Here is a 24,789-nt window from a genome sequence, read left to right as displayed (position 1 = left end):
ACAACCTGCAGTACGATAAATCGTATAATGTGTGGGCCGTTTATGAAAGGAATGCGGACAAAAAAACATTTAAATAAACAACAATATATTTTATACGTCGACTTCACGAGTACGTCAGCGCAAATTACTCCGCCCACTCATTTTATTGGCCACTTGCAAATTTGTCGAATTTTTATTGATGGGACACGTCGTCTAATTTTTTACGAAAAACATGGAGAGAATATCGTTTCCCCTCTCACGGATACCCCGTAGCTACAGAACGGACAGACGTACAGTATCGCTTATATTTCATCATTTTTTCAGTCAATTTAGAACTTTACATGTTATTAAATAAAATAATATCCAAAACTAAAGATTCCATAAATATTTTGAGACACCTCATACATTTGCTAATATTTCAAAGGTTAAGAGGTGGGGTAGGGGAAGTTGGAGCAACAATTCCTCCCCCGATCGTTCATCCCCCGACTCACCAACTCACTACCCTTGCCTAGTCATAAATAAATCAACAAGCACCGGCCAATGGGACGGCTTTTCGCCGCTGTCCATTCTCGCGGGTGCGTTCGTTTCCCGCCAGGAGGCGCTTTTATGGACATTTTCATCGGTAGAGTGTCCCGAAGAGATAACGCGACCCGGAAAAGGTTTGTAACGTTGGTGGTAATGTGAAAAGTGTGCAAATAGTGCCAGTGAACACTAATAAATAGTGAATAAAAACATAATAATACATAAATAAAAACAGTAAGTTGAAAAATTGAGTGCCAACTTATTATTTTTTATTTTTTCTTCATATTGGTGATTGTTAAAAATACCGTCAACCGGCGGCATTCTACTTCTACAGGGTGACTCTTAAAAAGTACAAATATTTTTAGGGCAGGTATACATTTAAACCCAAACAAAACAAACAAAAACATGCCCATGAAGTTTTTTTCGCAACAAAAATTTTTCGAGTTTTTTTTTTATTTTTTAATTAAAAACATAATACAGGGTGCTTCAAAAAAAATGTGCCATCTCTCGTGGAGATATTGCTCACGTAAAAATAATATTTATTTTTCATATCAACATAGGTCCGATTCTACTTTGTTCCGTAGCCACAGGGTGTTAAAGTGTTAATAATCTTCCGATTTTTAATTTTTTTAATTTTCTTCCAAGTACTACGTGCATCTTGGTTATCACTGGAATATTTTTCAAAAAACAACATGTGCGCCACTGACTTTTTTTTATTTTGACATCAAAATCGTTTAGGTCGTTTAATGACAATTAAAAGTTATCTCTTGATATTTTGTCGAATTCGGCCTCGTTGATGACATAAACGCAATTTTATTAATCACAATTAATAAAATTAAAATAAAAATAATAAATTTAGTTGACAATTCTGTTAAAATAACTTAAGAAGTAAAACTTCAAACTAAAAATTGCTGCCTGATAACAATTACTTAATAAAGTAAACCCCAAAAAAAACTTAAAACTTTCTGTGTGTCCTTTCTTTTATTTTGTTTTTGATTTTTACTTATGTTCTTTAAAATCTAAGAAATGATAGCCATATACAGGGTCCGGCAATAGTGCGTCGGGCGTCTGTAGCTCCTAGAATAAACAACTTGAGAATTTTGTTTAAGTGCATACCTGAAGTATGTACCAGGATGTATTTCAGGAAAAGATTTTAACATCTATAGAATGGCTCAAAAAAGTGTGAGTGGACCTGGATGATTTTTTTTAAATGGAACACCCTGTATATTATTACATTTTTGGCTTCCTTTCCGATCACTTTACATAACCCTAAGATATGAATAAATACATTTTGATTAGTTTCAGAGATATTAAAAAATAAATCAAAAATATATATTTTTTCAGCCCTTCTTAAAAAAAATTATTAAAAATACAAAAACTGTTCTCAAAACAAAACTATTTTAGGTATTTACTTTAGATAGTCTGTACTTACTTTGCTATAAATATGAAAATCGTAAATTATACAGGATGTTCAAAATTCTAAGCTAAACTTTCTAAAATATAAAATAATTTTTCTTCGTTTTTTTAAATGGAACACCATGTATATTATTTTTTCAATAGATGGAGAATTAAAAAATGAACATTTTTTATATTTAGAGTATTTCAAAATTTTTAACAGTTTCGCAGATATTTGCGGTTTCATATTTCATATGGCATTTTCCACAGTAAATTTTTATCAAAGCCACCCAGTAATTTTTCTCTCGTATTTTACCATTGAAAGCGCCATATGAAATAATACTGTGTGTATCTGCGAAACCGTTAAAAATTTTGAAATACTCTAAATACAATAAATGTTCATTTTTAAACTCTCCATCTAATAAAAAAATTACATACAGGGTGTTCCATTTAAAAAAACAAAGAAAAAATATTTTATATTTTAGAAAGTTTGGCGTAGAATATTGAACATCCTGTATGAATTACGATTACCATATTTATAGCAAAGTAAGAACAGACCATCTAAAGTAAATACCTAATATCGTTTTGATTTCAGAACAGTTCTTGTATTTTTAATAATCTTTTTAAGAAGGGCTGAAAAATATATATTTTTAATTTATTTTTTAATATCTCTGAAACTATGGAAATATATTTATTCATATCTTAGGGTTATGTAAAGTGATCTGAAAAGAAGCCAAAAATGCAATAATATACAGGGTGTTCCATTTAAAAAAAATCATCCAGGTCCGCTCACACTTTTTTGAGCCACCCTATAGAAGTTAAAATATTTTCCTGAAATACATCCTGGTACATACTTTAGGTTTGCACTAAAACAAAATTCTCAAGTTTTTTATTGTAGGAGCTACAGATGCCCGACGCACTATTGCCGGACCCTGTATTACTAAGCTTTACAGATGCCTGAGCAATAGATTTATTTATATTAGATTTTATTAAAAAAAGCCTCTATTATTTTTCCTTTTGATGCTATCGGATCTTTCATCAAATATATTTTTTTAAGGTTGTACACCCTTTCCTTTTTTATCCAGATATATGGCAAATATTCCTTGGTACTATCTTTCATAGATTGTAGTAAATTTTCTTGGTCCCTTAACACATTTTTGTAGCTGTACTTACTCCTGCTCTGTATAATGTAATATAATATTTTTATTGATTATGAAATCAAGTAAACAAAATTAGAAATAAGGAAGAAGAAAAAACTAAAAAAACTTAATAGCACTAATCAAATTAGGCCTAGGTCTTAATAATTAATCAGAGATATAGCCAAAAAAAATCAATTTATTCTTTTTTTAGAAGCTTTTATTATTCGATCAAGTATAGTTAAAGAAAAAACTATTGAGGACAACTGTTTTGAGGACTATTAAGTTCGGACAGACAATAATTAGATACTAGTTTGGGGCAAACCATAGCGCTGATAATGGGGTTAGGGGAACGCATAAAGGACACTCAAAATAAAATACATCGATAATTTTTCAGTTATTCATTGTTTCTACATCTATGAATATAACTCGCAATATTCGGTTCTCATACCACAAGCAGTACGTAAAAATATACAGGGTGGTCCGAACTAAAAATAAGTAAAAAGTTCGAATAAATGTAGGTCCTAAATTCCTTTTCCGGAGATACAAGGTGTAGAAGTTTCATTTGTGTGTAGAAGTTTCAGTCTAATAACTATTTAGTCAACAAGTAATTTATGTCAATGATGACAGGTATTGATAATTTCAATTCCAAATACCGAGAGACCTTTTTTGCGTAAAAGACTTCGCAGATGTACATTTTTTTACTCAGTAATTTTATACTGGTACGATCGAAATTTTATTTATTTTCAAACCAGTAAATATATGTAGGTGGCGCCCTCTACATGTAGGAGTCATATTGACATCAAAATCAAATTTCTCATTTCAAAAAACTTCCAGACACCAATTTTCATCCAAATATTGATGTTACTTCAGGAATTATTTGGAAAAAATAGAAATAAAAATGAAACTTCTACACCCTGTATCTTCGAAACTAAGCATTTTGGGACATACATACAAATTATGACCTGTATTCCATGAATGCTGACAAATTTTAGATTTGCGAAAAAATCTTCCTTTTTCTACCTCTATAAAAACAGATTTTTTTTTTCAAGAAACAAACCCTGGATATAGTTATAGACATTAGTCATCAATTTTCTTTAGTTTGACCATTTTATCGATTTTATCAATAGATACTGACGACCTGCCAAATTTCCAAAACATTACAATCGCCGAAAATACATTTTTATTAAAGGCTATCATAATTAATCATCATTTTACTCCGGACAGCTATCGGTACGTCAATTTGATTTGATGTATTATAATTTTTGTGCAAAAGCAATATTCCATGCAGGATTCTATGGGTATTTAAAACATTCATGTATATCGTTAAAAATAGAAAATTATAAATGCAGTTTCGAACTAATATGGTAAAAATTAATTATTGATAAAACATGGTCCTAACAACGTATATTTTTGCAAATGATGTTAGTTTCCTAATTTGTAGAGAATATGGAATTGAAAAAATATTTGAATATTTTTTAGTTTTTTTGTTAAAAAACATAATTTCTTGATAATATTTCAATATAGGTAGTAGATTAAATTTACAAGAAAGAAACCCCAGAAAAGATTCAGTGGTTCTCAAAATTTAAGCAAAAAAAATTTTTTTTTCGAAATTTTCAAAGTAAAATAACTCTGGTTTTTTGGACTTATTAGAAAAACGGCAAAGAAAAAATTTGTTTCTAGCCCTGAAAATATTTGCACTTGCATTTTAAGACTCACCCTGTGTATTGTTGTAATATCAAGGTTAATATACAAGATAAGTTTTAGAAAACTAATTATAAGTGTCTCCAAATACTCGTAAAATAAATTAAAAATAAGCAAAAAAGAAATCATAAAAACATTATTCAAGAACTATGTCAAATAAATAGTAAAATTATCATTAACTTAATAAATATTTAATCAACATTCTGCGTAAGTGGATCAATAACTCATTTAATATTTGATATATCTGTTTTTGTCCATGAAAAACATGGTAGATATCAACTATTGACCTAAAAACTAAATAATTTTCTTCTGTCTTTTCCAGATGACAATTTATACTATGCAAACGCGTACAAAATGAAGACAACGTTCAAAAAATTACTTTAAATAATGCCAGTTTTGAGAAAAAGGGCCATAGTGGATACTAAGGGTCTGTATGTACACAGTAGCCCTCCTAGAGGTAGGTATCCACCTCAATCTCAGATATCCATACTCTCTGAAACACACACAAGGTTTTCAGATAGTTTATAGAGAAAATCCTTTTAAAGATTGGAGTTTTTGGTACATTTTTTCATTTTCTTTTTTCAGTTTTGAGTATGAGCGCTGCTCATATTAAACATCTGATTCGAAATGGTGACATAGACAAGTTGGAACAGATCGTTTTGGAAGGTCAAGGAAAAAAACTTGTAGGAGAATACTCGGCGGATTACAAGACAAGGATGTTCTTGAAATCTGTGCCAGCTCTTATGGTAACTATTTCTCACATTTATTTAATCTCAAAACAGTGATATAAACAGAGAAACTTTACTGTGACCACTCCCAAAACGAAGATAGATACCCAAGAAAACTGACTGCTATCATCTACAACTATTATGATTTCTTTTTTATATTCTAGTCCAAAATATCTCAACTCCACGATTCTGTGAATAGCGATAGACTGACAGAACTACAGAGTATTTTAGACGAAGAACCGGAAAAAAGGAAAAGGCTAGTGATGGCCAAAGATGAAAGCGGTGTTGGTTTACTGCACAAGGCTATTTACTACGACTTGAAGGCCATCTACAGGTGGTTGCTGGATAAATTCCCCCAAACTGTAGCTATGAGAGACTCGGTAAGAATTTTTTTCTTAAAATAATCTCATTTCTTAACGAGAAAATGTAAAAAAAATAAAAATTTTCAAAAATATTGGAGTAGAAAAGCAAAAGTACTTAAGAGACACTCTATATTTATTTTCAGGAAGGTAGAACTCCATATTTTTACTCTTTGCTCTGCAAAGATTCGAATACTGTACAGAAGCTTCTGGTAGCAGCCGGTGCCGATCCATCTGCTGTAGACTATAGACAACACTCTACCAAATACTATACGACTCATTTACAAGAGCTGGAGTTACCTAGTGGCCCAAAAACGACGACTACTTCGAGAAAAAGCACAGCCAACAAAGAAAGTAAGTCTTTGCAATTTACTGTTTTTAAAATAAAGAAATAAAGGCCTAGGTTAGTTACTGTTAAGGTAGTATTTTTATACAGGGTGCGTCTCAAAAGTGTATAACTTTTTAAACCCCTATAACTTTTTAATTTTTTCAGATTAAAAAACGCAATTTGGTATATTAGTATAATATGACATAAATTTGATTTGATTGACGTATTCAGTTGTTTTCGGTCGCTTCCTGTTTTACCGGAAATCACTACAACTTTTGATTTTTAAATGGCACCCCGCTATTTTTTTATTTTAGTAGTAAGATACTTTTTAATGCTCTAAATAAAGATTTTAAAAAGTTGTTGAGTTAGAAGAAGTTGTAAAATTTTTTTATTATACCTACTTATAATTTTTAACACACTGACTAATGATATGATATATTTATTTGAATTCAATTTTTGACAGCTCTAGCTACTAGCAAAAAATTTTCAATAAAATTCGCATAGAAACAAGCAACCAGTCGCATATCTTTTTCTGTCTGCATCGCATGTCCAAGTCGCATCCAACCGTAAATGGTGGTTATCATTCGAAAATTAAGATACGATGCCTGCATCGTTGAATTTTAATAATTTTATCAATTTTTCCCTCATTCGCAGCTGCTAATTCCCGGTAGATAATCGTAGAAATACACTGAGCGGGTGTCATTTTCTATAATTGTTTTGCATACTTGTATGACAATTAGACAAATAGGGAATTCTTTATTTCTTTTTACAAACAATAGTATATATATTGTTTTGTTAGGAGTAAAATTTAAACCTTTTGTGGTAAGGCTTTACGTTTGACAATACAGGGGAGAACATGCAATTTTTCAAACGTCACAAATAATATAAAATGAAAAACCTTGTAAGTGATTATACCGGGTAGTTCGAACTGTATTCCGGAAACTTCGGCAGCATATTCTGCAGATGAAAATAAGTAAAAAAGTCCGTATAAATGTATGTCCTAAAATTCTTAGTTTCAGAGATACAGGGTGTAGAAGTTCCATTTTTATTTCGATTTTTTCCAAATAATGTCTGAAGTAACGTTAATATTTAGATAAAAATTTTATTTTGATGTCAATATGACTCCTATTTGTAGGGGGCGCTACCTATATTTTAACTGTTTTGAAGAGCAATAACTTTTCGTCCGTACCTGTATCAAACTACCAGGTGAAAAAATTTACATTTTCGTGATTTTTCCAAATATCTCGAAAACCATTTACTCGTAGCGATTTTTACCAGCAGACCTTTTTTACGTAAAAAACGTCGTGAATGTATATTTTTGTACTCATACGGTTTATACAGGTACGGACAAAATGTTATTACTCTTCAAACCAGTTAAAAAATATGTAGGTGGCGCCGTCTACAAATAGGAGTCATACTGACATCAAAATCAAATTTCTCATATCAAAAAACACCCAGACACCAATTTTCATCCAAATATTAACCTTACTTCAGAAATTATTTGGAAAAGATCGAAATAAAACTTCAACACCCTGTATCTCCGAAACTACGCATTTAATTCGAAACTATACATTTATACGAACTTTTTTACTTATTATTATCTGCAGAATATATGATGCCGAAATTTCCGGAATACAGTTCGGACCACCCTGTATATCAAGCAACAATAGGTACACTCAAATATTTTTTTTTACTTTTATGGCTAGGCGTTAAAATAAACGTTTTATATTGTCAATTACGTCTCAAATATTAATACTTTCGGACGTTTGAAAAAAAAGAATATTATTTTATTAATTGGGCCATTAAAAATGAATATTATCCTTTTAACCTTACTCGTAATATGCCACACAAAAAATTATAACAAATATCGAAATCTCAATCTTAAACAAAGTTCAATTCACCCCCCTACCAAAAAAAAACAACCTTAACATTTATCAGACACCTACCAAAAAAAAACGTAATAAAAACAAAATAATGTCTTTCTTTTCATATTTTTCTTCCCCATTATCTACCCCAATCTAACCCCGCCGAAAGGGACAGCGACGAAAAACGGGACAGCCCGATCGATTTCCGGTCATCCTTCTGTCGTTACCCCCCACGCAGGGACCGGGGGGATAATATTTTACCCCCCGAACCCCCTCAGACGCGAATCGATTGTTATATTAAATAATTAAGTCGGGGGACCCCCACGTGACGGCGGCGGTTTGTTTGTATTTGAAGTCGGAATGTGACACGGCCAGCCGCAGCGAGGGCACCTCAAACGTGCCGGTGCTCGCGTACGTACACCATGGCTGCGTCTCCAGGTCAGTACCGTTATGCGTTGGGGGTACAGGGGGTGTATTAGTGGCCGATAGAGCGATTTTTGACGAGTTTTGAGCTGAATTTATGTGTTGTTTTTGATCTTGCAGTATTTTTCTGATGTCGGTAACAGTTATTTGTATTTTTCATCTGAATTTTTAACGATTTTCGTGATATTCTTTAGGGTATCAGTTCACTTGTATTTAGAGGCACCTAATTTTTCTAAAATAATAGCACCGTTTCATTTTATAAAAATCTTTAACAAAATTCAATATTTTGCGATTTTTCAACGAGTTTCGAGCTATTTTCGTGTTGTTTTTTTTATTTTGGAGCTTGTTTCTATTATCGGTTACGGTTATTTTCATTTTTCATCTAAATGTTTAACGATTTTCGTGATATTGTTTAAGGTATGAATTCACTTGTATTTAGCGGCATCTAATTTTTTTGAAATAATAGCACCGTTTTCATTTTATAACAATCTTTAAAAAAAAAACAATATTTTGCGAGTTTTGAACGAGTTTCGAGTCTATTTTGGGGTTGTTTTTTATTTTGGAGCTTCTTTATAATGTCGGTATCAGTTATTTTCATTTTTTATCTAAATTTTTAACGATTTTAAAGATATTGTTTAGTATATCAGTTTACTTTTATTTAGGGGCATCTAATTTTTTTGAAATGATAACACCGTATTCATTTTTAATAAAATTCAATATTTTGCAATTTTTTAACGAGTTTCTAGCTGAATTTATCTGTTGTTTTTGATATTCGAGCTTGTTTTTGATGGTTATTTTTATTTTTTACCTAAATATTTATTTATTAATTTCAAATGTGTCATATTTTTCACATTATCTAAAACAATCTCATGATTCTTATTTATTGTCATCCTAGGCCTCAACTTTAAAAAATCCAACATCAGGATATGGATTCATCAGAGGAACTTAGCAAATTTGCAGCAGGTAGTCTGGGAAGGGCACGGTTCAAGGTTGTTGGTAGAACACAGCAATAATCCACGAGTTAGAAAGTTTTTGGAAGCAGTACCGTTTATTATGGTGAGTGTTGTTAAATCCATCAGTGGCTTAAATTCTCTAAATACCCTATATACCCATAATGATAATAAAAAATGGCGTCTAAGGCGGCTGGGAAATGACAATCGATAACAATTTTAGCGAGGTCAATCTCTAGACATCGTTTACTATAAATCGACATAAAATTTGTCAAAAATTAACACTAGAGAGATTAAAAAAGGATAGAACGTCTCCAGACCCTCAAATCAATATTTCCAAAAAAAATATTTTTCTCGAATTTTAAGCTACAACATTTAAAAATCATTTTTATTCAATATAAAAATAAATTTCATCCTTCTTAAGGCCAACTGGCTGTAAGCGCCATTAAAAAAGAAAGGAGAGTACGGTCCAAACAAATGACGTGTAGGGCTTGACCACGCCAAAATTATCATCGATTGTCATTCTTCAGCCGTTTCTGACGCCGTTTTTTTAATTTTACGGTATTTTACCACTCCAACGTCAATATTTCAAATATTTTATCGATTTCTTATCGCAGACGATTCTAGAAAAAAATAACAAGTCAAGTCAATCGAAGCTCTTCCTAGAAATAATTCAAGGGATATTTTTCCGTGGAAATGTTGAATCAATCAGACTATAGAGAGACTTCAAGGATAGATAGAGGTCTTAATAATTAAGTAGCCAGGTATACATACGAAAATTTATTGAACTGGAACTGCGAAAACAATAGAAATGTCACTGGCGGGATCGATACATTAATAAATGGCCGGAACACGCACAAAGTTCGATCTATTTACAGCAAATATTCTTGAGAAAGTCTTTAAAACACGTTTAGCCAGCAGTGACGGTTCCTCAATAAGGGCACATATACAAGGCGTCCCATTTTCGTGTGTTTACAGGGTTTCTCGTTTAAGAGTAGAGCTACAAAGATGCGGTTTTCATATCAGTTTGCTATTTTTTATGAAACTAAAAATGCTACACACAGATTTGTCTTTTATTTCCTTTGACTCTTAGTTCATGAATTTTAAATTGTTGTATTTTTGACTCCCTTCGTATCTTACTACTTATCGAAAATATGAAGACTGAGTCCCATTTTCTATTTTTTTTTAATAAAATAAAATATAAAGTATAATTTATAAATAAAAAAAGAAAATAATACGTTTACTAAGTTAAGTAGATATTTATTAGGAATAACTGTTCACTGCCTCATTTAAACGAATTCGTATCTCTCCTAGTTTCTGAGATGCCAATGTTGAGCATCGAAATTGTCACCACCTTGTATAATATTTCCAAATATGTTCTTTGTATTTTTTCGGAAAATATACAGACATTTCCTGCTATTATTATTATAGGCATTATACCTTTTTACAGGGATTTATTAAAGATGTACATTGTGATGTCCAAAATGGAGATTTGGATAGCCTGAGGAACAGAATATCACCGCCTGCACCTATAAATATTCTGACAGCCAAGGATTCTAATGGTCTTACACCATTGCACAAAGTATGTATTGCTTCATCTTTCTGTGTATTTGGTATTATATTATACTGTGACATGTATATATTACACTCTTCTTTTATCTAGATTACATTCTCCAGTTTTATCCTTTTCAAAAAGACTCATAACTTAGAGTCCGAATCTTTCATATTACTCATTGGCAATGGTTTAGCATTGTCTAGTACAAAGAACCGCATATTTGCCAGGCCACCGACATAGACTGCATCATTTCTTTTTCTAATTGACAGAATCTGCACTTGGCTTCATCTGTCAATCTCATTAGTTTTAAATACCTTTTGAGCTTGCAATGCCCAGGCCTGGCAGTTAGTAGACCCACTAAAATTTTGACTGCTTATAAAGTCCCTGATAGAATGTAAACTTAATAATGATTCTACTCGTATATTTCTACAAAAAATCTGTTAAAAAATCAATAGAAGTAATAGGTAGTTAAAATAAGAGTAATTTTTGCAGGCAGTTGGTTTGGGAAAAGAAGATATAGCCAAATACATAGTTCGAGAAGTACCGCACAGTATAAATGTAACAGATAATGAAGGTCGTACCGCTTTACATTATGCAGCGGTGCTCAAAGATGACGGAAAAATGTTCAATTTCTTGATTGAAAACGGAGCAGACGAATCCACACTAGATAACGTAAGTACTACAACCAAAACTATATCTGAATGTTCAATATACTAATTAATATTGACAGTTTTTTTTTGATGAGGTTAAAAAAATAGGTACAGATATTCAATCAAAAGTAAATGATAAAAATAGAGATGAGAAAAATAATCAGTATAGATAATCCAAAATAGAAAGGTTAAGAAAAACCTTACCAATTATTATCAACTTTTTCTAGCGACAAAAAACGGCAGCTTACTACAAAACCAGAGCTTCGGAAATGGACACTAAACTACTAAACGTGGTACCAGATTGTCCCAGAGGTGCAAGGGAACCAAATGGCTTCGATTGGAACATGCTGGCAAGCATAGCTTCGTCAGCACCAATCAACGGCTTGATTAAGAAAGTATCTGAATCAGTAGTGAATGGTATGTAATACACAATTCACACAACAAATCTATCTTAGGTCTAAATCATTTGGATAGTCGAAATCATTCGTGAGGGAAGTACGAAAACAGCAATACAAATATTTTGACTGTGTCCAAATTTTTAAACGATACGTCTTCAAAATTTTGAAAATTTTTTCTTTACATTTCTCTCACAAACAATTTCGAGAATCAAAAAGATTTCGGCTCAAGCCGTAAACTTCAAAATAGTTTAAACACTAATACCCAACACTCGACACTTAAATCAAGGTCTTAAAAAAGCACAAACGGAAGAGAATAAATCCGAAGAAAAACCTGATGACGGAGGCAAAGAAGACACCGAAACTGAGGATGTCTTGGGATCGGAGGTCGGTGAAGCTGAACCGGTTGTAGAAGGACAAGAGCAAAGTATTGAAGGTCAGTCCAAATAAATAAAGGTTTGAATCGCTTTTGGTGGTTATGGATTGGTGTTGCTTTGAAAGAAAAATGAGAAAGAAAATCAAAAGATCGGGGTGTTTGGAATATTTTAAAAATATAACAGCGTAGAAAAAAAAATCTAGTTGACTTATAGAATTGAAAAGAATGGAATAAAGCAGGTAATAACTTCACTATCGCACTTTAAAATTCACATTAGTGGCATATCCTCAAAATAAGAATGATTCTCGTGGTTTTATTTCAATAGACCCATAAAAAGTTGTATTTTGTTAGAAGAAGGTACCTTATTTTTTAATAATACATATAATAGTAGTTCTGACAATAAAGAATAACATAAATATTACTGACAACGTTATTTTATAAACCATTTTGCAGTTACAAAACCAGTTACAAACCATTTCACCTCCCTATATCGAAATACAACTTCGAAATCATCTGACGTTCATTTTACGTTACAAGGTTCAATAGGACCAATTAATCTTACCAAAATTCTAGGTGGCTCATCTGAAACAGACCAAACTCAGCCTACTGAAGCCACTGAACCCATACAGGACGAACCCGAACCCGAAGAACCTCCTGCTGAAGTTTCGGAAACCGAACAACCCGAAGAAAACGACGAGGAAACTAAAGAACCTGCTGAAGAGACTGAACCACCTAATGAAGATCCTGATGAACCTAATAACGATACTGAAGAGCCTAACGAAGAAGCTGAAAAAGTCGATGATGGTGATATCACTGAAGCTGATAATGAAGAAGATAAAAATGAGGAAGAAAGTCCTCCAGATGATGCAGGTGACGAAAACAATAATAAATCTGAAGAACCTGAAGAAAATAATGAAGAAAAACGTCAAGACACTCCCATACCCACCAGCAGACCAACTAGTAAGATTTCTAGGACATCCAGCGCCGCAAAAAGTCGTCCAGCCACGGGCAGTCGACCTGGAACAGCTCAGGATTCTGGAATAGCATCCAACGAGATCACTAGCGAGGACAAAGAGGAAGAACAAAACCAGGAAGATGAAGTAAAACCAGATATTGAAGGTGAAGGCGTGATAGAAGGTAAAATTCATGTCGTGGCGTGATTTGTGTGAGTCTATCCTCTTTCTATACATGCCTTTTGACTCTGTTGTTGTGTACCACGTGTGTCGTAGCTAGTTTCAAGTGTTTTTTGTAATACACCCTTAGTAATATAACTTCTGAAGCAATCAAATGTGTCTTATTTTGAGCCTTATACACTACTTTCAAGACACTCAATCATCTGTGTTTCATAACTATTTTTCACCACAAAGGTATACACATAATATTATTTGGTATATCAAGTGTCTCAGTATCACTATTCCAAAGAATTACCTCATAACATTAAAAGAACTCACTTAAACAATGTACTGCAATTTTTTCAAAACATCAAACTCTTCATCTATTATACATGTAAATTTTTTACAGTAAAATCTACTTAACGTCATCATAGCATACATTTATTTGTTTATTTGATCTTTGTCCACTGAGTATTCTAAAAAACGTGCCAATCCAAACACCCCAACACTTACAAGCACTTGCTATCATTTTCTGTGTTTTAGACAATCCAAATTCAGTTCCATATTAAAGCTATCTAATGTGTTTTTTTTCCTACAGTATCAGGAAACCATCAACAATAATAAAATTTGAAAGACCTATTGATTTGTTGTTTTTTTAAATTTCACATTGGATGTTTTATCATGGAAACAACAATTAACTAACCCAGATAAAAACAAGTTTTTTACAGGAATAGTAAACGGAGAACATGAAATAGAATCTGTGAACAACGCAGGTCAAAACAGACCCAATACTGAAGATGTTGAAGATATCAGAGCCATTATAGACTCAGGAAACATGGAACAACTGGCAGCACTGGTTCTAAATGGTGAAGGTGAACGTCTAGTTGGACAAAAATGCGATAACCAGGAGTTACAAACTTTTCTGGACAACGTACCAGTCTACATGGTACGATCTAGGATTTTTTAGTTAAAAATGAACGGTAATAAGTAAAAATAATCCAATTGTTTCTTGTTTTAGTCAAAAATTCGGCGGATTCACATAGCAGCTCGCGAAGGGAGTCTCAGAGACCTCCAAGCAGCGTTGGACAGGCGTAAGTTTGCAGTGGCTCGTGATAATGTCTCGCCAAATGGTGCTTCGCCTCTACATGTTGCAGTGGCCTTTGGTCGTACTAGTGTAGTACGGTACTTGGCTGGAAGGTAATATTATGTTTATTTGATACTGTAAAACACACCCTGTACAGTAAATTCCATTTTTGTGTGTTGAGATACACTTTTTTCATGCGGCTTTCATATTACTGTGCTACTTTGTGCGTAGTTTCAATCTAGAGTGCCATGGCTGTATTAAAAACACTAATTTTTAGTCAAGGAACCTTGGAAAAATAGATTAGATTGTTTAATATTTTTCCTGGCTTGTACTGACCGATTAAAAGATGCCCAAATCGTATTTTTAATCATATCTCATTTTTTTGGAACGATTAGCATATATGGAAAAGGCCTTTTTTACGAATAATTTGGTATCACACACTTTGTATTTCGAGTCAAATTGTCGTTATGAACCGCATGTTACAATTTCAAATAAACCATATGCAAAAATGTCAAAAGTTGACATCTGATATGTCATTCTATTTAGAGTGTCATTTTTTATCGGATAAAGTAAAAAAATACCGAAAGAGCCATTTAAAAATCAAAAGTTATTGTCATTTCCGGTGAAACAGGAAGTGACCAAGAACAATTATTGAATACCAATCAATCCTAATTTATGTCATATACTTACATACCAAAGCTCGTTTCTTTATCTGAAAACATACTTTTGAGACGCACCCGGTGTACTTATTTTTATCAAAAAAATGTAGAAAACTGCATTATTTAATTTTTTTTACATAGGCTTGTATTTTTTTAATGTATCGTAATATTTTTTTTTTCAGGTTTCCAGAAACGGTACATATAGAAGACGAAAATGGGCGTACACCTTTACATTATGCGGCAGTTTTGAAGGATAATGGGCATTATTACAATTTACTGATACATTTAGGAGCAGATAATAGAATAAAAGACAAGGTACGATTATTTCTCAAAGTTGTTTTAAACAGTTTGTTCTGATAATTCACGTTGTTCTATATAGTTCGGCCGTACGTCAGATTTCTACCTAAAGAACCAATCAGACTTCAATCATAGGCAAATTTTGACAGATTTTGGTGCAGAAAACGAAGTTGAAACCATTCTCAATGACAGGGGTAAGTGAAAAATTGTATTTTTTCTAGATTGTACGCTTTGTGTATCGAACAAGCCATAAAGATTGTAAATAAAGTAATTACTTATTCACTTTCGTGTGTTTTAATTTAAAGATAGCTCTACTTTGTTACCAATTCCTAATTTATTTTAAACTTGTTTAATTCTAATCTGTGTATAACTATAAAACATATACAGGGTGTGTCAATATTCCTGGGACATAGAACTGCTACGTATTTTTACGAATTATTAAATTTATTTTGTCATGAAAATAATCTTTATTTATTTATATTTTTGACGGTGAACAATACTTTTTTAAATGTATATTATGTATTATGCCAATTATTTAAAAAAAAAGTAAAAAAATGTTATCAAAAGTTACAAAAATAGTATGGACTAGTAGGTCTAATATACAGGGTTCGGCAATAGTGCGTCGGGCATCTGTAGCTCCAATAAAAAACTTAAGAATTTTGTATAAGTGTAAACCTAAAGTATTTAATAACTTCTACAGGGTGGCTCAAAAAAGAGTGAGTGTATCGGTATGATTTTTTTTAATAAAACAGTGTATATTATTGCATTTTTGGCTTTCTTTCTGATCACTTTACATAATCCTAATTATATTATTAAATATGTTTTGATAGTTCCAGAAATATTAGTAAATAAATTAAAAAATATATAATAATAAATAAATATTTTTTCAGGCTTTTTAAAAAAAATTTAAAAATACAAGAAATGTCCTGAATTCAAAACTATACTAGGTATTTACTAATAATAAAAAGTTAAAATTCTGTGCCAAACTATATAAAATATATAATAATTTTTCTTCGTTTTTTTTTAATGGAACATCCTGTATATTATATCTCTGTTAGAATTAAAAAATAAACATTTTTTGTACTTAAATGGCTTTGATAAAAAATTACTGTTGAAAAATCCATATTATGTAATATAATATTTACCAATATCCATGGATGACGGTGGACAAAGTACTATGTCCACGAAATCTTGGAACACCCTGTAAAATAGATGAAATTTTGATGAATTTTGATATACTGCAATCTTTATGGCTCATTTTGTGATTTAAATAGGTATACTGATTAAAAATGCTGCTTTTAAAATCAGGACGAGACATATTTTTAGAAAATTTCGTAAAATAATAGAGTAAACAAAACAAGGATTAAATTTCGTTTTAAAAAAAAATCAGGGAAGAATTACCCAAAAATAATCTAGTTCAAAGCATAAGAAAACCAAGAACACTTTTTTGGTTTCTTCAAATTTATCTCCAAAATCTTCAACGGTATAAACTATTAGTCTATCCTTCCTTTTTTTACTCTAATTATTTTGAAACAACCGACATGCAGTCATAGATGATACCTGCTCTGCTAGAAAAGACCTAGACGACGAAGACATGATAGGAGTCCTAGACCGTTGTTACAGCGTCCTTCACGGACGTAGAAACTCAAACTCTATATCTGCAGCATCAACCACATCAGCTTCTCGCAATTCTGTATCTAACCATACAGCATCTCTTTTGTCCAAACACATCAAACGGTAGGAAAACACGATAACCTTTGATTCTATCACGATTTTCCATCATTTTAACGTTATTTAGATACATTTTTGATGCGATTCGTCTAAGAATGACCAGGCTAGATCACACCCTGTATGACATTATCTGGCCCAGCGTCAAAAAACTACCCTCAGAACCCAGCGTTCGTGCTGCCTTGGAAGAAGACTTCCCCATTGGAGTTATTGCTCCAGATTTCTATGCTTACCGAGTATTCCAAGAATTACTTGAACCAATGATTAAGGAATACAACTATATGGATATCAGGCTAGAGTTAGGTACTCACCCAAGAACAAAACTGATCGAAGAAGAGCTTAAAGAATTAGATTTAGACCCGTTAGCCAAATGGGTGGTTGCAGGAACACTAGAATGTACAAGAAATCTGTCTGGATTCGAACTACCCAAATCTCTGACTCCTGGAGAATTGGAAAAAGTAGAAAAACTCATTGTTGATCTTCTGTTAACGCAACAAGCCTCCAAGATCCTTTATCCCAACGCTACTGAAGATGAAATCAGGGAAAAAGGTGCAGGAACTTACTACACCATGAACGAAGTTTTGGAAGAACCTTCTGAAGCCAGAGTTACGCTGGCTAGTCACGGACTCTTAATACCTCTCTGGAATATTCCGGAATCTGATAGGTTACATGGAAAACACTGGCCTTACGGCAGAGGAGTTTTTATAAGCAATAGTTGTACATTGGCTGTGTATGTTAATGTCTTGGATCATGTCAGGATCGTAACTAGTGCCGAGCATTCATCTCCAGGCTCTATAGGACTGGTATTCATCCGCCTAGCTCGAGCATTAAAATGTTTAGAAGACCTGGATTTTCGTTTCGATGAAAAACTAGGATATCTGTCAGCCAGACCGTCGACTTTAGGTTGTGGACTGAGATTTCGTCTGACTCTTCGGTGTCCAAACTTGTTAAAAGAGCCTGATAATTTACGACAGTTGTGTGCTGTGCGAGCGTTAACTTTTAGACGCAGTGGAGTTGCTGCTGATGTTTTTCGGGTTGACAATCGGGTGGCTGTGGGAGTTGACGAACTACAATGTTTCTCGGACTTTACTACAGCTGTAGCTAACGTGCTTCAACTAGAGAAGGATATGGCAATGTCGAATTCGATGCATATAGCAGCGGTTTTTCTAAACATCTTCAAAAGCAAGCGTAATTCTGCTGCTTTGCGCCATTGACATTATTTTTGAACGTATTTTGACAATCGTAAGTTAGTTTTAGTGCCAAGGACTCACGTGATTTTCGAACAGCACCATAAACAATGTCAATAAAAAGTTAGTCAAGTGAAGATGGATCTTCAAGATGAACAGTGTGATTTTTGAAACAACAGTATTTAAAACCTTTTTTGGATTGGATTTTAAATGAAGTTATGGGTGAATTTTCAGAAGTTACAGTTACCTTAGTGATTTATCTCCCTTGGTGAACTCCAGAATCTGATAGATTATATGTAAAGTACTGGCTCTCTGTATTTATGAGCGACAGATATATCTTGGTTGTGTACATAAATGTCTTGGATCATGTCAGGATTATAACTAACGCTGATCATTTATCTGTAGGATTTACAAACATAGCTCCAAAGATGAGTTATCATCTTCAGTTACAGAAAGTGGTCTTGAAAATAATGTATTATTATGTGTCAAAGACTGAATTATAGTAACGCTGATATCGAAGATGGTTAATGTTATTATTTCTTTATCAAATGAGAAACAGCTGTTTGTTGCTGACGGGGAGGTTTCAGCATTTTTAAAAGTATACCCATGATTGCCAAAAGTTAGATTAGACTAGTGCCAAAGTTTCACTGAGTGTTTTTCGAATTTTTGTAAATACCACTCATGTGAGGGGACGGACGGCTGCGTTTAGGTTAGTACAGCAAGTATTAATAATGGGAGATTATGCAAAAATGCAAGACGCAAGTCAAACACTACATTTATCCAATATATAATAGTGGTCAAATTTTAAAAGTAAATAAAATTTCCCTCAAATTTTTGAAAGATGGATGATTATTTAATTTTTAAGGATATATTTATAATGTTAATTTTCAATCAACTTGCCTCTTGTTATGTGTAATCGACCGATTTTCTAATCTCAAACTTGTTTCCTTCTGTGTTTTCGAATTTGTTCGTCTCTGTCACAACATATTCGGTGTCTTTGTCTTTAAGTCTGTCTTATTTAACTACTTACATTCTAGCTGCCACATAAAACCTTGAAGATGTCTTCATATCACACAGCCTTTCCTCCCTTTCACAGCTATACATGTCTTTTGTGTATTTTTACTAACAGACTGTCCTCAACTTATTTAAACATGTACAGTTGTTAGATTTCTAGTTCAGAAATTTCATATAGACTTGATAACTAAAAAATTTATATTTTCTGGTTTAAAAAATAGATGAGGGCAATCTTTCTACACACTGTGTTCTTTGTTTAGTTTTATTTCAGTGCCACTGTGGCTTATAAGATTTTTTGGTTGCAGAAGATGTGCCTGACCAATCAGACGACAACAATCAAGTTGACATGCCTTTTTTCGCCACAGAAGAAGGGCGGTATCTCGCCTCATGTAAGTGATTAGCAGTACCAAAAGCCACAACACTAAACAACATGTTACTATACTACAAACAGCAACACCAAAAAAATTTTAAAGACACTAAAAAAAAATCGCCCAATAAAAAAAGATTTCGTTAAATAAATGTCTCGTTTATTTTTTCAATCATTTATGAAGAATTATATACTTATTAACGTTAAATAAAGTGAAAATGGTAACGTTTCGTGTATATTATTTTTACAAACCATACTCCCATTTAAAATAGCATTCAAAAACTATCAAAACATGAAATATACAACTTCAAATATAAAAAAAAACATTTCTAAACATCCAGTTTCTGAATAGAAAAAATTGTTTTTTTTTTCAAATACCACAAATGTATTAATTTTTGCTACGTGATTGACGATATATAACTTTTTAACGCCTAGGCATATAAGTAAAGCACTTTTCGCCTAGGCACAAAAATACAAAAATATATTATTAAACTGACAATAAGTGTCAAATTCAACGAGTGTACCCATTGTTGCTGGATATGTATAATTCTTACAAAGTATTTTTTTACAGTATCTGCGACGTTTGGAATTGTTTAAAAAATGATTTGTAACGTTTGAAAAAAAATACCATGTTCTATTCGGAGTAAAAGTAGTAAAAGTGTATTTTTTGTACCTCGCCAGTAACGTCAAACGTACAGACTTGCCACAAAAAGCATTATTTTTACTCCTAATAAAACAATATACAATTTTCTAGCGCTAGGAGATCCCTTGATCAAAGGTTTAACCGAGGTAGCCAATAGACGCCCTGATGACCCTATAGCCTACCTAGCGACCTATCTGTACAATTTTGCACGCAGTAGAGATGGACCTTCAGGTTCAGACCAAAATCAAGTAAGTAAACAAGAGAGAGACTCATGACATGATCCTACCAACTGCGCCAGAAAATAATAAAACATTGAAAATAGAGCTGTTAAAAAATTTAAATATATTTTTACCGGTTAAGAACTTAATACTGTTGCAAATGGGTACAAAATTCGCCATCCCCTGATTAGATATTAGTGAAAATCAACTATATAAAATAACTTTTAGTAAATTTGAGTCTGATCTTTGCTGACGCATTAACAGCTATCTTAAACGCTTAGGAGCACCAAAATCAGTACCGTAGTCGAAGAGATATGGGTGAAGATGGCGTTAGTAACATGCAAATGGCGACGGGAGGCAGAGTTCCGGTTAATATTGACGTAGTGACGGTTGAACCGGAAGAAAATGAGGGACGGACAGAAAATAACAACGCTAGTAGAGTAAGTAGGGGATAAATAAGATACACAGCTAATTTATTTTTCTAAATTTCATTTTTTTTTAATTGAAAATAAAGTCGAATTTTTCGTATTTTTGAATATTATTTCTCTAGGATGAGCATGGTCAAAGTATGTTGCACTTCGCTGCCGCCAGAGCTCACGGTCGCAACGCCCTCTTCCAGCTGCTTTTAGAAACAGATATCAACATAGCTTACAGGGACGAACTGTATAGAACAGCTAGAGATATTAGCATCCAGGCGAATATTCCAGCTAACACAACGGAGATAGACAAATATATACTGCACATAGCCAAACAAGGTAGGTCCTCAGAGGTCTACTTATATTTTTTCTCTCTTTGTACAGTATGTCCCCGGATTATCTTTACAAGAGGATAAACTTTTTTATTATTAACATTTTGAGGAAAATGCATGCTTCATTAAAATTTCTGCTTGTTCTAAAACGGTTAATCCCGTTTATACTTTTCCAAATTTTCATACAATGTTAGGGAAAAGTAAAAAAAATATATAAAAATATGGTTGAATTTTTTCCAATTGGAGTGCAAAAAATCAAATGGCCTTTCTATGGTAATATAATTCCAATTTCATTCTTTGATAGATATGGTTATTATCAATTTTGATTAACGTTACTTTTTTGCTGTTGTTAAAGTATCTCATTTTCCGATAACTATTATCACCCTTTCCATAGCATTGAACATTGAACTAAATAAATTTTCTGCTTTATTTTTCAACTATATTTTCATGTTTTTTTTTTTATTTTTTCTAAAAGTTTGGAAAAGTATACCTAGGATTAACTATTTTAGAAACAGCAAAAAAGTTTAATAAAAAATGCATTTTTCCCAAAATCCCAATAATAAAAAAGTTTTGCCTCTTAAGATAATCCGGCGACATATTGTATAATAATATTACATGCTACAGGGTGATCAAAATAAATTTATAGTATGTATATTTCTATGTTTCTATATCTAAATTTCTATGTTTTTTTTCTAGGTGATACAAATAAACTGGTGAAATTACTATTGGATGGTTACGATCACATAACTGACGTAGTGGATGAGGATGAAACGCCCATCATTGAAGTGGTCTCCAAAGAGAAACAGACAGAAACAATGTCATTCTTACAGTCCATTCTAGCTTTTGAAGTGAGTATGAGTATATTTTGAAAAGAAAATCTAAATAAATTAATAATATTTTTTTCCGAAGCCAATTGGAATATGGTTCTTAATTTCTGTTTGCCGTTTTTCAAATAACTCCAAAATAACCGAGTTTGATACTTTGAATATTCAAGAAAAAATGATTTTTTGGTTAAATTTTGTGAACCACTGTATATTTTCTTGGTTTTCTTTCTTGTAAATTGAATGTACTACTTATGTATTATGAAAATAGTATGTCTTTTAACTCAAAAAAAAATTGAAATATTTTTTCAAAAAATTCCAAATTTTCACATTTTTTTAGGGAAAAACCCTTCATAGACGTGTCTCTGGGGTCCAAATATAGGTACTACCGTACTACCCCTGAAAATATTTGCACTTATTTAAGACTCACCCTGTATATGCTTCTAATATTGAAGATATTATTTTTTTGTCATTTCGAAAAAATATATTTCTTTATTAATTTTCTATAAAAAGATAAAACATACTGTATAAAAAAATATGATATTTTGTTATTTATTTAGGAAAAACGTGAAAGAGTTCATCATGCCATTAGACAAGGTTCGATAAACGATGTCATGAGTATGTTGGCAGACGAAAATGACACTGGCAGTGGTAAACTACTAGCTATAGGAAAAAATAGTTATGGAAGATGCTCCTTGCATATCTCTGTTTTGTGTCAACAGGAAGAAATAGTCGACTATTTGGCGAATACTTTTATAGACACCTTGAAAATTGGTGATAATGTAAGTAAAACAACGCCTTGTATAAATATTTGTACCTACAAAATCACAGTCATCATAAAAGCTTAGTAGTTTTCCTTTTACTATGAATGCAATTAACTAATTATATATTTTTTCTTGCATTTTTGCTTCTGTTTACTATTTATCAAAGAATTTAGATACGTCAATTTGACTTACCTGCTTCAGTAGCGTATCGGATGTTTGTGTTAATTAATAATTATTATAACTTATCTATTTTTATTAGAATTATATATTTCCATAACACTTTTAATAACTACCAACATTTATTGACAACGTAAAATAAAACAACAAATTATTGACTACATCCTATATCATTTTTTTACATGTTTTGAATAAAATCAGGACGGCACTGGTAAACCGGAGTTTAAGTCGGCCATTTTTGGCCCCCATCGCGCTCGGCCTAACTTTTTTGATATGCTCCTTTCTTAATCTTGTAGAATCAATCTTAAAGATGTTGATAAAAAACAAATCTTATTTTTAGGAGAATAAATTCCCCACGAGAGATGGCACATGTTTTTTGAAACACTCTGTATAGAAAATGATCTTGAAAAATTGACATATCTTTGACGTATATTATATGATATTTTAGTTGGAGAGGACTGCACTCCACTACGCTATGGGTGTGGAGAAGATGGAGACCATAACCAGAGTTTTGATCAAGGCTGGAGCCAAACGAGTGGTAAAAGACCTAAAAGGGCGTCAACCCACTTACTATTTTCTCAACAAGTCAGATATTCTACGTCTCCAAGAAGAGGAAGAAACTTTTTAACAGTAATTTAACTTAAACATACAAGATTTGTATCAATATTAGATCCTAAAATAGGTAGATAATTTTTAATGAGAGGGCTTAATGAACACCCCTGTATAACTCTGCTATATAATAATTTTATACACGGGGTGGCCCATTAGTGCGAGGAAGAGTGTAGGAAAGAAGAATGTTTCATAATGCGTGTCAGTATTATATTGCTCTTTCAAAGTAAAATTTCAGGCAAAAATCATTAGGAGGCTTTCATAAAAAATTACTATTTTGATAGCAATATCTATTATAATAGGAATATAATACAACATATATTGTTGCAAAACGCTTTTTAAATTTAGGAACACTTTAAATACAAAAAAATGTTCATTTTTTAACTTTGCATCTAAAAGAAAAATAATATACATTTATGTTTCACTTAAAAAAAATATAGAGATATAGCATTTTAAATATTCCGATGTTGTTCACGCCATAAAAAATACTCTGTATAACATGATATAATTTTTTTTGTTATCCTTGGTCTATTTAGGAAAATATCGCTAAGTATTAATAAATTTAAATTCACACCTTTTTTAACCACTTCTTATAGTGTCTTTATTTAAACTTAAGTTTCAGCAAATAAGAAACAGCATGGCAACACAGCACAGTGGTTCAAATAAAAATAGTGTACTATAGATGACTTTTATACTGAATCCAATTTTGTACAGAAAAAAGGGGGTTGCATTTTTAAAAAAAATCTTCCAACTTTATCACTAGGTAGTTTTTGGGATACCCTGTAGATATATACAACAAAACATTTTTAGGATATGCACCTTTACAAACCATGCAACATTTGTGTAAAACTTTTTTCATATTTTCGTTTTTTCATTATCAACGGCGATATGGGACTTACTCTCACTAATGGGCCACCCTGTATGTATTGAATGTGTCAAAATCAGATTAAAACACTAATATAGACGCATTTTTGGGGTAAATACATTTGGAAGACC

The 24,789-nt window shown here is 32.2% G+C and overlaps 1 protein-coding gene and 1 long non-coding RNA gene across 6 annotated transcripts in view; one reads left to right on the top strand and one right to left on the bottom strand.

The window, feature by feature from the left end:
• LOC115886521 overlaps positions 1-24,789 on the bottom strand; it is a 57,500-nt gene that overhangs the window by 32,104 nt on the left and 607 nt on the right. The gene's annotated exons all lie outside the window — the stretch shown is intronic.
• Positions 613-24,198, top strand: LOC115886514 (serine/threonine-protein phosphatase 6 regulatory ankyrin repeat subunit B). Of its 4 annotated transcripts, XM_030905704.1 has the most exons (22): positions 613-735; positions 5,059-5,193; positions 5,322-5,482; positions 5,629-5,844; positions 5,970-6,177; positions 9,335-9,495; positions 10,840-10,971; positions 11,437-11,616; positions 11,822-12,011; positions 12,279-12,425; positions 12,939-13,502; positions 14,206-14,423; positions 14,496-14,674; positions 15,403-15,535; positions 15,600-15,711; positions 19,752-19,835; positions 20,568-20,704; positions 20,956-21,114; positions 21,225-21,429; positions 22,119-22,270; positions 22,804-23,025; positions 23,633-24,198. In XM_030905704.1, exons 2-22 carry the CDS (start codon positions 5,124-5,126, stop codon positions 23,810-23,812), a joined length of 3,810 nt encoding a protein of 1,269 aa, XP_030761564.1. In that variant the 5' UTR covers positions 613-735; positions 5,059-5,123; the 3' UTR covers positions 23,813-24,198. The 4 variants fall into 4 exon arrangements, with proteins under 4 accessions (XP_030761564.1, XP_030761565.1, XP_030761567.1 ...); XM_030905705.1 differs by lacking the exon at positions 12,279-12,425; XM_030905707.1 differs by lacking the exon at positions 12,939-13,502.

This window comes from Sitophilus oryzae, unplaced genomic scaffold (genome assembly GCF_002938485.1).
Source record: "Sitophilus oryzae breed Bouriz unplaced genomic scaffold, Soryzae_2.0 scaffold_494_pilon_pilon, whole genome shotgun sequence".
NCBI classification, from domain to species: domain Eukaryota; kingdom Metazoa; phylum Arthropoda; class Insecta; order Coleoptera; family Curculionidae; genus Sitophilus; species Sitophilus oryzae.
Note: the sequence above shows the minus strand (reverse complement) of the source record. Positions and strands in the feature narration are given on the sequence as shown.

Excerpts from the sequence above, each read along its gene's own strand:
- LOC115886514 (XM_030905704.1), top strand. The coding sequence starts at position 5,124 with ATGCCAGTTTTGAGAAAAAGGGCCATAGTGGATACTAAGGGTCTGTAT. Across the intron at positions 13,503-14,205 it reads AGGTGAAGGCGTGATAGAAG|GAATAGTAAACGGAGAACAT; the intron begins GTAAAATTCATG and ends AGTTTTTTACAG. Across the intron at positions 15,712-19,751 it reads AACCATTCTCAATGACAGGG|AAGATGTGCCTGACCAATCA; the intron begins GTAAGTGAAAAA and ends TTTTGGTTGCAG.